Source organism: Cupressus sempervirens, chromosome 10, assembly GCF_028749045.1.
Source record: "Cupressus sempervirens isolate cs-2001-9-10 chromosome 10, ASM2874904v1, whole genome shotgun sequence".
Taxonomy (NCBI): domain Eukaryota; kingdom Viridiplantae; phylum Streptophyta; class Pinopsida; order Cupressales; family Cupressaceae; genus Cupressus; species Cupressus sempervirens.
This window is the reverse complement of record NC_143127.1, coordinates 278,479,901-278,497,237: the sequence shown is the minus strand read 5'-3', so window position 1 is coordinate 278,497,237 and position 17,337 is coordinate 278,479,901. Positions and strand designations below refer to the sequence as shown.

Here is a 17,337-nt window from a genome sequence, read left to right as displayed (position 1 = left end):
TATTTTAAGCTGTAATCATTTTTATTTGAAAAATCAAAAATTTATCTTATGAGGGAGCTGCCCCTCTCAAATGCAAAGGAAGATTGTAATCTAGTAATGATCAGTTTCAATCTCTCCAACTGTTGGCACAGTTGTCACTGTTCATAGGGTGAATAGGGTTTTGTTTCAGAAATAACTATCAAAGTGATAGATCTGTTTACCAACAAAACTTCATCAATTTGTTTTATAATATTGACATTTTCATATTTGGTAAAGTAAGTGGCCATTTTTTTAACAATACAATTATACTCAAATCTAATTGACTAAAAACTTTTTAGCAATATGAGCCCTTTTTGCAAAAGTCAATAGAATCTTTTTTGGAAATAAAAAGACTTAATAAACTAAAGTCTTAATAGTCTTTTTAATTTAGTTCAAAATTTTAGATTTTATTTTTAAATTAAATATTATAATATCATAAATTAATTTTTGTAAATTACATTAACGAAAATGTTATGAATTTGATTTAAAAATTATAAAACTAAAAATTATTTCATGACTCTTAATAGTTTTATATTTTATAAATTAATAAATTAATTTTTTACAATTTGAAATATTCAAGTTATTTTCTGATTTATGATAAGAATGGCATTTTTCAGAAAGAAACTTTGTAAAAAAGTTTATGATTTTTACATTTAATATCTTTTTGACTGGAACTCACCTGCATTGCAGCGTTGTTTTTAGATAGTTGATTGATATTTTTCATAGTAGTATTCCTCTGTTGTACTGCTATAACAAATGGAACTCATTCTTCCACGTAGCTCAATCCAGCTGGTCCAAAGAATGAGAAATTTAATGGCTTCCACTTTAGGAACCTACTTACCCACATTTTGAACACATTATACAAGTCTTCATTTGAGTTGGATTAACAATCTGATATGATGGTACAAGTTCGAGTGCAATCCATTGCAATGGGAGGAATAGAAACAATCCCATCTCAATTCATCAGAGCCAACGATGAGAGGCCTGTTTTGAATGCTCCTCCTGTCAAAATTCCACTGATAGACATGTTCAAGTTGGATGAATCAGATGAGCTGAGGCCAGAGGTGGTGGCAGAAATAGGAAGGGCGGCAGAAGAATGGGGGATATTTCAAGTGGAGAATCATGGTGTTGCTGATGAATTGATCCAACGGTTGCAAGCTGTGGGAAAAGAGTTCTTTGATCTTCCACAGGAGGAAAAAGAAAAGTATGCCAATAATGCCGAGGAAGGGAATTTGGAAGGATATGGCACAAAATTGATACAAAATATTGAGGGAAAGATGGGGTGGAATGATTACTATTACCATCTCCTATGGCCTCCTTCCCGCAGAAATTTCAACACCTGGCCTAAGATCCCCTCCTCCTACAGGTAAATTTCTCCTCTTTCATTTAAGAATTTAATCATGGGTAGTTTTCTCTAATCTATAAGAAATTTTAAATGTTATTTTTAGATTCAATTGTATGAGTATTTTTACATCAACATTCTATCATCTATCACGAGGATGACGAGAGAAAGTATAGAGATGTTCTTTTAACTCCTATACTTCATCTCTCCTCTCTCATTATAAATCGCTCATTATAGATCGCGGATGAATCCTTATACTCTCTCTATTTTGTTATGATGATAGATTGCGGATGAAGAGAGAAAACATAAAGATATTTATTTTTTCTTATACTTTCTCTGTCTTCATCGTGATATATTGTAGAATGTGTTTGAAAAGTAGCTATAAAAATACTAACATTCAAACAATTAAAGATTTGTTAAGCTTTCATTCTAACCAACCTTTATTAGATCATACTAGATGATCCACCATGAAAATGTAAATATATAACTATACAATATATTGTTTAAGTTATACCGGTACATGGAGATTGATTTGATTGCTAGTGCAGGGAAGTTCGTGAAGAATATAGCAGAGGGATTTCAGGCGTTGTTGATAAGCTGCTATGTGCTCTTTCTGTGAATCTTGGGCTGCAAGAGCGTTCGTTGAAAGAGGCGGTTGGTGGGGAAGAGTTGGAAATGGAGATGAAGATCAATTATTATCCTCCCTGTCCTCAGCCAGAACTCGCTTTGGGACTCGTCCCTCACACCGACATGAGTGCTTTGACTCTTCTTGTAGAGAACCAAGTCCCTGGACTTCAGGTTCACAAAGATTCTAATTGGGTTGCTGTTGATCATGTTCCAAACGCCATTATTGTCCACATTGGAGATACATTGCAGTTTTATATATACCTTTAATTTTTTCATCTCTTATAACTTTCATTTCTCTATCTTCATCTTGTTTGTAAGACGTATAATGTTAATGTGGCTAAGAGATGTGTTGATCAATGGAATGGGCAGATATTGAGCAATGGAAAGTACAAGAACGTTTTACACAGGAGCGTGGTGAGCAAAGAGAATGTAAGAATGTCATGGCCGGTGTTTTGTTCTCCTCCATGGGACAAAGTGTTAGCCCCCATGCAAGCGCTTCTTAATGAGCAGAGTCTTCCCTTGTTTACTGCGAAAACATTGGCAGACTACAGACGAGGCAAGCTAAACAAGGTCCACAAGTAGTAGTAGTACAATTTGTCATTACTAGTATCAAAACAAAATAGTGATGTATATCTTGCTCTAATATTCTGGGTGTAGAACTAGTGATTTTTTAGGGTAAAACTATTAAATAGACAAAGTTTATCTACTTTTCAAGCTTAATTTCTTAATAAGCTAGTGACTGAAAGATAATATATTATATTGCAGTATAATTGGAATTGGAATTGGAATGTGAGTTCAATTAGTTACTATGCATTTTTATCGTTCTTTTTAATTTGTCTATTATAGGCAAATACTTGCATTCACTTCTTACAATTAGTTAATTAGTTTGAACAATCTACTAATCATAAGTAATAATTTCTCTATTACAAAAATATTTCTAAAGTTTATTTATTAATTTATAATTAAATATATTACAATAATATTTTATTGCTGATGTGATTTGGTGTTATAGGAGCCTTTTTTTGGGAGGCTTCTCATTTTATTTTTTTCTAGCAAAATATGATTTTTTTAAAAATCAAGATTATTTGATATAATATAGTTTTGTAATTTGAAAATACTACAAAGTAAATTGGAAATTCTATTTAATAAATAATTGTTACTTTTTAAAAAATTGACATTATTACTAGTTAAATTTAACACACATTAATATTAAATTCCACCAATCAAAATAAAATTTTAATATTAAAATATTTTTTGTTGACATAAAAACTTGTTAGCCTTTTCTCTTATCATATCATACTTTAAATTATGTTTTCAAAATTTTAAAACTAAATAACTATTATGGAACTATTTGAATTTGAATTTAATAAACAAATTAATTCTTCTATTATTTAAAGTGTGAAGTGATGAAAGTTTTAGTTTAGTTGTCGTTAAATTTTAATGTACTCAATTCAAGATCTTTGAACAAATCTATTTTACTTTATTTTATATTTTACATTAAACAAACTAGTTAAAGTAATTGATAATTAATTTTAGAACTAAAAAATTATATTTTAATTATTTCTAAACTATTATGATGCCAATACCTGGCACTTGTTTAATTTGCCTTCTATTAGGTGATGCTCATTTTCTAAAGTAGTGAGTGCTCTTTTGATATGAATCTAAAAGATGATCACATTATTGATATGCGTTAATATTTTAATCTATTAAAAATATTTAAGGTATTGGTCATGGAAAACAATAGAATAATATTATAAGCTTTTGTTGAATTGTCCATTTTGAATTTTAAACAATGGTGTGTTAAATTATTCATTTTTAAAATTATATGGAATTAAGTACTAAGTTTTATATTATTAAGATAATAATGTTATTAAAGATAGTATTTTACATAATTGAAACAAGTGACATATACATTCTTTTAGCATTTACATAAGACCAGTCTAATATTCTAATTCTAAAATAAGTTTACTCCAAATCTCTTAAGTGCTCTTTCCTAATCTAAATATTATTTATTTGAACATCTACAATTGTGTAATACATAACTCATGATAATGACAATTGTGTTACCTAACCTAGCTAACTCCTCCTCGATCCCTCAAGTCTCTGGTGATGTTGTGTCTACTATGGAAACTAAATGCTCTAAAACTTCCCTAGCCCAAATTCTTAAACAAAATAAAATGGAGAGGTAAATTCAGATTGTTGACTCTGATATGGAGACATATGGTGGGAGAATGAGGTATCTTAGGAATAAGAAGTTGATACAAAAGGATCCCAAGGCCAAGCATGAACACCCTATTTGTTCAGATTCCACTAGCAATGGTAAGAATAAACCACCTCAGAAGAGGAAGAAAAAGAAGGACAATAGAAAAATATACATTGAGGATGATGGTGCTAGTGATGACAAGGAGGAAGCTAGGGGTGGGGGGGTTGGGGTTATAGGTTGGATGGGGAATTAGCCCTTTTGTTAGCCACTTGGGTTTTCGTAGTTGTGTTTTCATTTTAATAGTTTCTAAGTATTGGAATTTGGGATTCTAATGTTTGTAAATTGTTTACTATTCATGGTGAAGGTTATAAGTGTTTGAGGGTAAGGCTAATGGGTTTTTGGGATTGAGGTTAAGGGTCTATTTGGCAATCAGAATTAGACTAGAATAGGCATATGTAAATTCTTAAAATTTATCCCATTTTTTAGATACTCTCAAGAATGATACTCTTGATGAAATCAAGAGGGTGGAAAACAAGGGAGATACCATCAGTCCACCTTCCCATCAGCCTAGAATTGAAAAGAAGGGTCAAGATAATGACACCCAGCTAGCCCCTAGAGGGAAAACTCAAAGGTGGAGCTTTTCACACCAAAAAAGAGCTTTAAAAAGTTCAATGAGAGATAAGAGATTGTGAAGAAAGGGTTTGATGATGTGACCTAGTTTGCAATTCAAGTCATGCATTCGATGGCTTCTACTCTTCACTTTCTTCATGCTAGAAAGGCAAGTATGACTATTATGGTAGGAGTGGATACAACTCATTCCCTTTACAAGTTCTTGGATAATAATTGTTAGCAACTTCTATTGGACAAGCTAGAGTGGTAGGAGAAAAAAAAAGACAATTAGCTCAATATTGAGTTTTAGATTTTGTTATGTTTTATGTTTTAGCACTTGGCCCATCTAGGGTTTTTTTATGGATCTTTTCAAGATTTTATTGTTATTACTAATTTTATATCTATTATGAATATTCTATTTTTTAATACTATTAGAGTCTAGGATACTCTAGTTTGGGTGTTTTTGAAATTAAGAAGGGTGGGTAGGTTAACTATTTGCTATTCTTGACTATTAGTTGTTTCACAACATTTGTATTTGGGTCACCCCTCATTTCTAGTTTCTTTTTAATTTCATAAACTTAAGAGGTAGATAAAATATTTAACATTCTCATTTAACCAAAATAATACTTCATTAATAGATATCATATTGGTACATGAAACTTATATTTTCATGTTCCAAAGAAATTAAAATTTATAAATCGATCAATCTCTCCTACAATTGTTGTCTATATATAGAAGAAAACTTATTACATGTTCCTCATAACAAGACACTGATGTTTGATTATATATATCATAAAAATTATTGTGTGCTTCTCACAACTTTCCAAAGATGTGTTAGCATTAGCTTCAATTCTCCAATCATTTCTAGCTGAAAGTATTTGTCCAGTACACTTCGGTAGGTAAACTTATTGTCTACCTATTTAGTAATTTCCATTTTTCTTATTCATATTATGTAGGGTTACATTGGAATGAATTTTACAATTAATTTTCTTCATATTTTCGAGGATTACATTTGAATGAATTCTAAGTTGTAGACAAAGGTGGAGATCATTACAGAATAGTTGAACATAACATTTTTCTCTTTTTAAATATAATGATTATGGTTTATATGTACATTCAAATAAAATGATATCATATCCATATATTTTTTATATTCATTCCAACCCAATATTAAGGATCATTTATAGTTTTCTTCTTTCTATTGCAATGAAGCTCTACATATATTTTGTGATATAAGTGGAAAACTTTGACAATTCAAAAATTTATTGGATCTAAGTACATTATTGACTTAAATATCCCTCTGTGAACTATAAATCTTATTATCTAGCTGAATTATGTTTTAGAGAACACCTTTATCATAATTGTGAAACAAATACATGAAAATACATGGATGTGATCTTCATTTATTCAATGAGATGTTAGAAGGAGAAATTATAATTTTTTGACATTTTAGAGGACAAGAAAATGAAATTATAAAATGATGGGATCTCTTCCTCAACTCAAAATTCCCATAGAGGAAGAAGAAGGGAAACCTCATATTGGATGAAAAAGAAAATGACGAGGAGAGCCAAGATTAATTGAGACATACAGGAATGGATTGTAGATGATAATGGTTCAAATGCAAATAGATGTAAATAATTTATCTAGAACCCTGTTTGATCAACTTAAAGGTGACCAACACCAAAACTCAAAGTATCATGGTATGGTAGTGGACTGTATTATTGAGCTTTCTTCAGACTTTGAGCCTCTACTTTATTAAAAAATTAAATGAATTTTAAAGAATACTATGAGAAATGCCATAAGATAGAATGTGGGAAGACCATTATAAGATTTATGCATCCTCCACAATGACTTGCACCAACATTTATATGCACCACTTGAAGGGCCAAGTATCCTAGATATAAAATTTTGATAACACAAATGATCACACACTTCATCTCTTATACCATGATGTAAACCACTATAATATGTTTTTCTTTATTAATTACAATACCAATTCTGCTACTGTACCTATTCTTTTAGAGGACAATGAATGCATAAGCCATTCTAACCAAGAGTTTGTAAAGTTCATTTTGGAAGAAGTTGGGTGTAAAATCAGTGCTAAGACATGTGGAGGACACTTTTTTTTTAAAGAAAGGAAATGTGAGATCTAATAGGGTATATTTTGTTGATCCAAGAGCATCTTAGGTTTCCTTGTAATCTCACTCATTTTGTTCATTCTAGTAGTTATCACCAAGTTTGTAGTGTTAACTGAGTGCAGTGTTAACCAATAGTGCTAACTAAGTTCCAGTATTAACCAAGTTCCAATATTAATTGAGTTCCAATGTTAACTAAAGTCCAGTGTTCACTGAGTGTTACTTCGTGTGCTGAGTGAACTTGATATTTTATGATGCTCAGTTCCTTGTTTGAATGAGTTTGTCAATAATTGGTTCTTAGTTCGATCTGACTTATGTATTTAATTGGGATCATGAATTTAATGATAGGATCTTGTCTTGGGATGAGTGTAGACCATTTTAAGGTCAGGCTTTTTATTATGTAATAGCTAGAATCTTATGTAATCCATTTTGGAAATTCTAAGTAGAGGTAATTGGTTTAGGTTAGAGGGGAGAACTTAGAGAGTTCAGATTAGATGTTTCTGGAGTTGCAAATTTGAAGTTGGATGGTGGATCTTGAAGTTGTATTTTATAGCTGGTTGTAACCTAGAAGGCCTTATAGCTAGGCATGTATGCTGATAGTTTGATGAATCAAAAAAAGTATTTTGTTCTCTCTCTCTCTCCTTAGTGTTGTTCTTTGTGTATTTTCTTAAGTTGTGTTTACTCATAAAGGTTTTTGGATAGTAAGGCATACCTTTGGCTTTAGTTATTCATACCCTTCTTATGTCAAGTGGTATCAAAGTTTTGAGGTTTTCCCTTGTGGAAATTGGATCATGTAGAACCCTAATTTGAATTTGGTTGTAGGGAGGTAGATCTATGGATTTGACCTATAACTTGTAGGGGGTTACTATCTTGCAGGAACTTGTTTATAAAAATCGTTTGATGTAGAGGAAATGCTAACACTTCTATTATGGACATATTGAGACAAATTAAAACTAGAGTAGATGTTACAGAGATAGCCTAGAGGAGAGAAGCACATCTTGATGATGAAGCAATAGAACCAAACACTAATCTAAAACTTGAGGAAGATCAAGATGAGGAAATATTATTGAGAGTATTATCTAGGGAACATTCAAAGCTTGTTGTAGAAGTTGTTCCTTATGATGAAAAATTGGACATCAATGTTGTGTTGGATTGGATCTCTGATATGGAGAAGTTCTTTGATTTTGAAGAAATTATTGATAATAGAAAGGTCAATGTTTCAATCACTAAGTTGAAAGGTCACACCTCACTATGGTGGGAGCATTTGCAAACTGATAGACAAATGAAATGAAAAGAGAAGATCAATACTTGGCTGAAAATGGTTAACAAGGTCAAGAAGAAGTTCCTTCCTACTGATTACCAAGTTAGTTTTTTGAGAAAGATGCAAAGAGACATAGCTATGAATGAGTATATTGAGGAATTCTATAGATTGGACATCACATCTGGACATGTGGAAGACAAGGTTGATAAAGTTGTAAGATATCTAAATGGATTGAGATCTGAAATTCAAGATGAGATAAGTTTTGTGAAATTGGAAAGTGTGGAAGAATCATATCAATAGGCCTTGAAAGTTGAGGAGATCTTGATAGAGAACCATCAACAAAGACAAAGAGGTAGAGGTCAAAGATTCTAGAGAGGCAGGGGTTGATCTTATGGAGAAGGTAGTAGAAATGACAATCCTATGCAAGATACAAGAAAATCTAAATGGAAAAATGATGAAATAGGAAAGACTGAATGGAAAGGTGGTAATCTTTACTACACAGGTATTAGTTCTTACTAAGGAAGAGGTAATTCTTATTCTAGAGGTGGCTTTCATGTAAATTTTTTTAGATGTGGCAAAGAAGGGATTAGATCCTTCTAGTGTAGATACTCTGGTGAGAATGAACAAGGTAACATAAATGTTGTGATTCAAGGAGACCTTGAGGATTCACCAAGTGGACCCGAGGTTGGAGAAAATTTGATGGTGAGAAGAACTTTTTGTAATAAGGTATTTGATGAGGAATCTTTCCCAAGGAGAAGTATTTTCAAGAATATATGTAAGATGGCTGAAAAATATTGCAAAGTAATCAATGACAGTTGGGTATGTGCAAGATCATGGTGTGCCAAAAAGTGGCAATCTGAAAAATATGTAGTTTTGAAATGCCTCAATGGATTTCAAAATCTATTCCAACTTTTTCCCCACCCATATTGATACTAGACAAAAAAATTAATACATTTATAAGGCCTACTATATCTTTTGATACCAACCCTATATGGTCAACTTAAAAAACTCCTAGAAAAATGTGTTTTTGGCCTTTCCTTGTGTGCTTTTACTTCAAACATGTAGTTGACAACTTTTTTTCACCAAACTTTGATGAAATGAGAAGGGTTTCTTAAGAACATTCTTAGCTTTCCATAAATGTAAGGTTTGTCAAATTATGAGTTTAGTAAGTAATTATTACTTATTTTCTAATAGAATTGCATATATAGTACTGATTGACACACTACTTGGAAAATAACTATAACATTCAAATTGTACAACATTTCTGAAATCCAAAAGATGCATCACATTATATGTTTCTTCTACTATAATGAAAAATAAATTTAAAAAATTAAATTTTGTAGATTTTTTGAATAAGCTAAGGTGGTCCAACATGAGAATTTTTTTATTCCAAAAATACTAAAGTAGAAAATTAATAATTAATTATTTATTTAGAACAAAAATACCCAAAAATGTGTGCCACATCTAGGCATGAGTCTACTTCTTATATCTAGAATATTGTTAAAAAATACTATCATTTGATTTTGATTAAGGTGGTCAGACATGCGTCTACTTCTTATTTTTGTCCTTCAATTTTTGTACTATTGCATTAAATTCAAAATTTTTACCAATCAATTTTTATTTTTTTAGATAGGGCCTAGTAGTTTAGAAACTAAATTCAATTTCCTAGAGATTCTTTTGTCTAAAATTTTTGATATAAAGTTTATAACAAGTAGAAAATTGCATGTCAAGTTGACATAACCCTAATTTGTTGGTTTTTCATTGCCACTTAAGAGCATAGTTTGGTTGACCATGGTCTTGCTCATGCTCAATGGAACTTTGAAAAATTTGGCATCAAAGGAGGTAGTTACAAAGTTGTAGTTGAAAATTTTGAAGCATCCTAAACCCTATCCTATTTCATGGATCAAGGATGAGAAGATATTGGTAAGTGAACAATATGTTGTGAAGTTCAAGATTGGAAATTACTTTGATGAAGTTCTGTGTGATGTTATACCTATGGATTGCTGTCATATTCTATTTGGTAGACCTTGGAAATATGATACATATGTTATACATTATGAAAGATTGCATCAATATACTCGTTTGGTGAATGGGAGAAAGAAAGTATTGTTTCCTTTGATTGAAAGTCCAGATGAGATTAATTGTACTACCTATTGAGTTTTTGTGGTCAATGGAAAGAAATTTGAAAAGGAAATAAAGAAGAATCATTTTTTTTTTCCATAATTCCTAGAAGATCAAGTTGTACTAGCAGTAACCAAGTGAGAGAAAATAGCAATAACCAAGTGAAAAACAGTAATAACCAAGTGACAAAGGTTAGTATAACCAAGTGACAACAAAAGTTAGAAGTATTGAACGATTACTAGTAGAAATTGAAAGTTTAATTGATGAATACAAGGAAATTATTGTACGCGATATACCTAATAGTTTACCGCAAGTAAGAAGTATAAGTCATTGTATGGATTTGATTCCTAGAGCTAGTTTGCTAAATAAAATACCATATAGATTGACACCTATAGAGAATGAAGTGTTAGAACATATAGTCCACTGATATAACTAAGAGGAGGAGGGGGAATGAATAAATTATCCAAATAATATCACAATTATCAACCTTCAACAATCTTAACCATATGAGTAATAAAAACTAAAATCATAACAAGATACTCATACACAATAACACCAAATATGTTAACTAGGGAAACCCTTGACTAGAGGGAAAACCCTTGTGGGGATGGTACCCACAAGATTATGTACTAATATAAATATTCCTTGTTAGATGATAGACCATTTTAGGAGTCTATGAATACATTTAGTACATATGAGCCCCTCTTAGGAGATTCCAACCCTGTTAGGAGTTGTGGAAGACAACAAGACCCATTGCCCAAATGCTTCAAGGGCAAAACCAATGAATCAAATGTCTAAATGATCTCCATATTATTCCTTGTAAAAATAATAGGATGGTACTGTATTGTTCCTTCCTCTTTCTCTATCTTGTCAACCAAAAATTTGCTCCTTCTGATCTTGTAACCAAATCACAAATCCCACATCTAGTAATCCCTTCGATCACTTCCATGCATTCAGTAAGCACTTTGCTCCTTTTGGCACTTCACACTTCAACAATGATCACAATACTTGGATACATTAACACACTTTAAAATCAAAGAAAAAAACTTTTCCTTCATACCATATCTTCATAATAATTCCTTGAGTTGGTCTTGAGGTTTTCCCAATTAATTATAATAAGATAATTAATTAATTATAACTACAATAGCATTGTCCATTCATAGTCTATACAAAACTTTACACATTTGATACTAGGGCTTGTGCACTCGCTGACACCATCAACTAACTGTCCTCTATCAATGTCTAACTGTGCATATCTTTATTACATCTTAGATATAAGATAGCTAATAACCATCATGAATGATTTTCCCAATAATTTGTCTCTAAACTTCTCTCTCTAAATCAGGTACAACTTTCATACATCTTTGAATTAGACACTATGCCCTTGACCATGTCATCAAGACACTATGCTGAACATGTTTGTAACAATGCATCACCAAAAAATCAAAGCATTGTCTATACCATCAAGATCTATGTCTACTACTCAACTAGTCTTTATAGAAACCATGTTATGTTGACATCAATGACAAACATAGTTATGAATACAACATGTCAATACTCTCCAATGCTTAGGATACTCCCCAAAGTAGTATTGTCAACATTCATGCTAACATGAAGAACATAACATAGGTGCAAGAGTTTTTGTAGAAAGGTTTGATCAGGGAAAGTTGAGCCCATGTGTTGTACCCATTGTATTAGCACCTAAGAAGAATTGATAATGGAGGATGTTTACTAATTCCAAATCTATTAACAAAATCATAGTGAAATATAGATTTCCTATGCTAAAGATGGATGACATAATGGATTGTTTGAATGAAGCAAAGTATTCTACTAGGATTGATTTGAAGAGTGGTTATCATCAAATCAGAATAAGAGAAGGTGGAGAATGGAAGACTACTTTCAAGAAAAAAGATGGTTTGTGTGAATGGTTGGTAATGCCTTTTGGTTTGACTAATGCATCTAGTACTTTCATAAGGTTGATAAATGAAGTTCTCAAGAGATTTTTGGGTAATTTTGTGATTGTTTTTGAAATAAAAAGTGACAAAAAACAAGGGGTTTGGCCCTTACAACCAAAATGTTGGTAACTAGCACATCACCAATAGAGACCAATAGTAAACACTACTAAAGTAGAACCATACTAAAGTTCAACTTAGCCACAAAAATACTATGCAAGTAAGTAACCAGAATACTACTATGAACATAAACAACTAAACTATAGTAGAAGTCTATATTGTTAGCTATACTACTTAAGTTCATCATATAAACTATTGGCACAACTAGGCCAACCCAAGTCTGAGCAATAGCTAGATACCAGCAAAACAAGTAACAACAAATTAATATAAAATAACTTGGATCCAAGGATCCCTTAAAACTAAAAAACTTAATTCTCAATTTTTTCCTTTCACTTCCTAGCCAAAACAATCCGGGCCCAGTCATTAGTAAGGAATTTAAAAAGAAGCGTATGATCCTCCATGTCCATTCCTGCTTCTTCTTTCTCCTGTGCTAGCAGTTGGAGGGTGGTGGTAGGAATTTGAGTGACCTTTAGAGAAAATTTAGAGAAGGTGGCAAATCCTTCTTCTAAAATTTTAACCCTCTTCTCCAGTTTGGCATACACCTCCAACTGCTCCTTGGTCTCCTCCTTATTTTCCTTTCTTTCCTTTTTAACTTCTTTTTTAGCTTTTTCCACCTGGATATCATCCTGCAAAACTCTTGGGTTAGTAAAAACCTTAGATTTTTCCTTGAATGGGGAGGAAATGGTAATGGGGGAGGTGTCCACTTTACTACTATCTTCATAGAAACTAGTGGGTTGTAGGGTGAAGCTAGCCGAAACATGGGTAGTCTCCATGGTAACAACATTTCCAACTGACACTTGAGTATTTTTCATAGACATCTAGGCATTGTCAATAGAATTTTCCTCAGAGTTAATACTTTTTTCTACCACCTCTTTCTCTTTTTCTCTCTTGGAATCATAGTTATCCTCCTCCTCCCTCTCCTCTTCATTATTTTCTGAGCTCTCCTCTTCCATCTCCTCAATCTTGAATTTGTTAGATTTTTGCTTGCACCTTGCTTGGGATTGGGCAAGTCTTCCTGATCTCCTCTTACCCTTTATGTCTGCCTCCTCCTCTGAGCCCTCCTCTTCCAAAACTAATTTTTCCACTTTAATCTTTTTACTACCCTTTTGTTCCATAGCTACATCAAGTTTCTTCTTTTTCTTATTTTCACAGCTAGGGGAGGGTCACAGGGTATGAATTTTGGTACCAGTATTGATACTCAGGGCTGAATTCTACCGGTGGCACTGGTTATGAACCACCACCACCTCAGGGGAGCAAAAGACAAGATGGAATTAGTACAGGAAAAAGATTAGCCCTTGGTGGATAATGGTGAAGTTAAGCCCCTTATTCCTCTTTTCCTTAACATCACTGATCATATCCTCTAGAGAATGTAGCAGAAAAAGTGGGATAGAAATAAAATCCCTATTTCTAAAATGATTCAATAAGGGAAAATGCTAGCAGTAGTAAACATCAAACCTGCCCTCTAGCATGATTTATTTCATGAGAACCAAGCAAACATCATCCCACAAACCTGGCAACCTATACCTCTTAAATCCTCCTCTATAGTGCACTAGTTCCTGATTCTCCCCAAAAAAACTACTCATACTGGCCTCATCAGTAGTTTTAGTGACCTTTCTCCATCTTTTCCCATTTTTTCCCCTTCATTGGAAGACTAGTAGCCATGGAAACTACTTCCTCATTAACTTGAAATGTGATTCCATTAATTGTTACCTTGTGACCATTCCACCCATTGACGAACTAAAGGGCACAATTCTCGTCATACCCCACCATTGACTGCATGTAAGGCAGAAAACCCCCCTCCTTTAACAAAAACTAGGTAGCCATCCTATCTTTGAAGTTCTCAATTTTTGTGGCCTCCAATTTATTCAAATCTCCACCCATATCTTCCCTGCCAATTTCTAGTTCCCCCACCTTAGTGATGCACATCTGACCCTCCTTGTTTGTGAAAACACTATGAATACTATCAACCTTGAGTCTCTCAACTATGAGTGAAAAGGTTATACAAGCATGTGCTCGATAAACTTCAAAATCCCATGTGAATTCATTATGGGAATTGTGCTTGTTTAACATCATAATTTTAACAACCCAAAAATCTTTGACAATCCGAATAATGATATCCTTCATACTTTCAAATGGGAAGTAATTTGAATCTCGCAATGTGTTACCATAATGGTGAAATGGCACTCTTCTTAAATTCCATTAATTCATTTTTCCATTAGTACGGCCACGTCTTCTCCTCATTTCCCTAAAACCTTTATAAAATTTAGCATGCTTTGACTCTCCAAGGAAAAGATTTCCAAATTTGGCCCCAGTCTTAATTTTAAATGCCATTATTATATGATACTCACCCCTCTTTCCTTGCATACCAAGGACTTAATATTCCCTTTTAGATTTTCCATATTTCTCTAGCACATGACTGTAGTTAATTTAAACCCCATGGCATATGCCGCAATAGCCACCCTATTTCCTTCCCTATAGATGTGTTTCAGGTGGACATTTTCCATCCCTTCTAAAATATGCCTAATGTCCATAATGATAGTCTGAATATTCCATCCCAGTTGGGACACTCCATTAACCAAATCAATAATTAATTTGGAGTCCCCCTCTATGTTATTTCCTTAAATTTCATTTCTCTAATTATTTGAAGCCGCCAAAGAAAATCCATTGCTTCAACTAGATTATTACTTCCATTCCACACCTTCCTAGCGTAGACTAATAGTGCATCTCCATTCCTATCCTGTAGCACTCCACCCACCGCTCCTATACCTCCCCTAGCAACACCATTGAAATTTAGTTTGAATTGTGTAAGGATAGGTGGTTTCCATCTCATTTTTTGTCTCCTTAACATTTTTGAGTTATCAAAAATGTAAAAATCCTCATGAATACCCCATCTTTTAGCAATTTGACCTTCTTGCCTACCTAGTTCTTCCTTTGGTATCTTACATTTGGCAACCCTAATATTTTCCCTTAGCTATTTCTAAATTATTCCAAAAACCACCTCCACCAATGTTTCCTCTCCCCTAAAATATTCTATTCTTTCTTTCTTTCCATATATGCCAGCAAATATATGGTAGAACAATTTTCCATAGAAAGACCAATTTTGGGTGGTAGAAGGGATAGCACCAGTTCTCCATGAATTGACATAAGTTATCTTTCATAACCCAATTTAGACCAAATCTCTCACACACCATAGCCCATAACCTTAAGGAATACTAGCACTCAAGGAACAGGTGAGAAATACTCTCCTCCTTTTCCTTCTAGAGATAGCATTAGTTTGCTATATAAAAACCCCTTCTTTTCAGATTGTCTATAGTTAAAATTTTGCCATGTTGAACTAACCACTAGAAGAAATTAATTTTAGGGATAAGGTTACTAATCCAAACATTACTCCATGATGATGGATAGAGGTCCTTGCTAAAGAGGTTCTTGTAAGCCGATTTGACTATAAAGTTACCACTCAAAGTTAAGTCTCGAACTCTTATATCCTCTTGGATCAAAACTAGGGGTCTTTGTGCTCTTATCAGCTCTTCCAACTCCTTTAGAAGCTGAATATCCTCCTAGAAGTAAGTATCTTTATATAATTTCCTCCACTTCCCCCCCTGATCAATATATTCCTCCACCTTCCTTCCCATGTCCTCCTTTAGTAACTCCATTAGTCTTTTAAATTTACTGAAAACCAACAGTTTCCCTCCCATCTAATTATCTTCCGAGAATCTGATGCTATGACCATTCCCCAGTATCCACCTTGTCCCTTCCTTTAGTAATCATCTATTATTAAAAATATTCATCTAGATTTTGGAGCATCCTAGAAGATCATTATTGAAGAGATTCTAATTGAAAGGGGAATTTGATAGATATTTAGCTTTCATAATATTACCCCAATCAGTATTATCTTCTCCCAATCTCCATCCAATATTTGTAATGATGGCCTTATTAAGGTTACAAAGTCTTCTTACTCCCAACCCCCCTTTCTCCTTTGGCTTGCACACCTCTTCCCAATTGACCAGGCTCAATTTATTTTTCTCCTTTGTTCTTGAGCAGAGGAAATTCCTTTGTATTCTCTCAATCCTATTAGCCATATTTTGGTTGATTTTGAATAGGGATAGGAAGTAAGTAGGAATACCTTGTAGTGCTACCAAGAGTAATTGTAATTTTCCAGCATTACTTAAAATTTTCCCTTTCCATCCTGTAAGTTTCTTCTGAATTCTTTCCACTATAGTATTCTAGAAGTCATTAGTCACCTCTTTAGTAGTTAGTAGTAGGCCAAGATAAGTATCCAAGAGGTTGGCAAACTAACAACCCAAAATGTTCTTAATCCTCCTTTTAATGAAGCATCAGTATTAAAGAAATAGATCTTACTCTTGTAGTAATTAACTTGCTGACCTAAACTCTCTTCATAATTGCAAAGAATAGTCTTCCAAACTTCAGCCTCCATAATTGAACATTCTTCGAAAAGGAATGTGTCATCTACAAATTGCTACAGGACTTCAGTATCAATAGTAGTAGTAGGCTTCACCCCTTTAACATACCATGTATTGACTAGTTTAGATAAAGACCTCCCTAAGACCTCAACAACCATAATGAAAAGGTAGGGAGAAAGTGGGTCACCCTGTCGTAGGCCTTTCTCCACTCCAAAATTTCCCCAAGGGGGACCATTTAGAAGAATAGAGTACTGAACCGAGCTAACCATCATCTTAATAAAATTTATAACCTTTTTATTAAACCCCACCCTTTCAAGCACATCATAGAGAAAATCCAACTTAACCTTATCATAAGCCTTGGAGATATCCAATTTGAAGGCCATTCCAAGTCTTCTTCTTTTTTCTCATTGAATGAATGATCTCATGTGTGGTTATCATTGCATCCAGGATTTGTCTCCCTAGAACAAATCCTTTCTATGAAGCACCAATAATTTTTTCCAAAAAAGGCTTTATTCTATTAACCAAGAC

General features: G+C 33.1%; 1 protein-coding gene across 1 annotated transcript; it reads left to right on the top strand.

The window, feature by feature from the left end:
* Positions 1–703: 703 nt before the first annotated feature.
* Positions 704–2,769, top strand: LOC149533730 (flavonol synthase/flavanone 3-hydroxylase-like). The gene is made up of 3 exons (XM_089804100.1): positions 704–1,384; positions 1,909–2,158; positions 2,357–2,769. The coding sequence occupies exons 1-3, from the start codon at positions 915–917 to the stop codon at positions 2,567–2,569; spliced, it is 933 nt and encodes a 310-aa protein (XP_089660226.1). The 5' UTR covers positions 704–914; the 3' UTR covers positions 2,570–2,769.
* The last annotated feature ends 14,568 nt before the right edge of the window (positions 2,770–17,337 follow it).

Bases quoted from the DNA above. Each gene is read 5' to 3' on its own strand.
- LOC149533730 (XM_089804100.1), top strand. From the start codon at position 915: ATGATGGTACAAGTTCGAGTGCAATCCATTGCAATGGGAGGAATAGAA. The intron at 1,385-1,908 runs GTAAATTTCTCC...TTGCTAGTGCAG, and splicing joins AAGATCCCCTCCTCCTACAG to GGAAGTTCGTGAAGAATATA. The intron at 2,159-2,356 runs GTTCACAAAGAT...TGGAATGGGCAG, and splicing joins ACCAAGTCCCTGGACTTCAG to ATATTGAGCAATGGAAAGTA.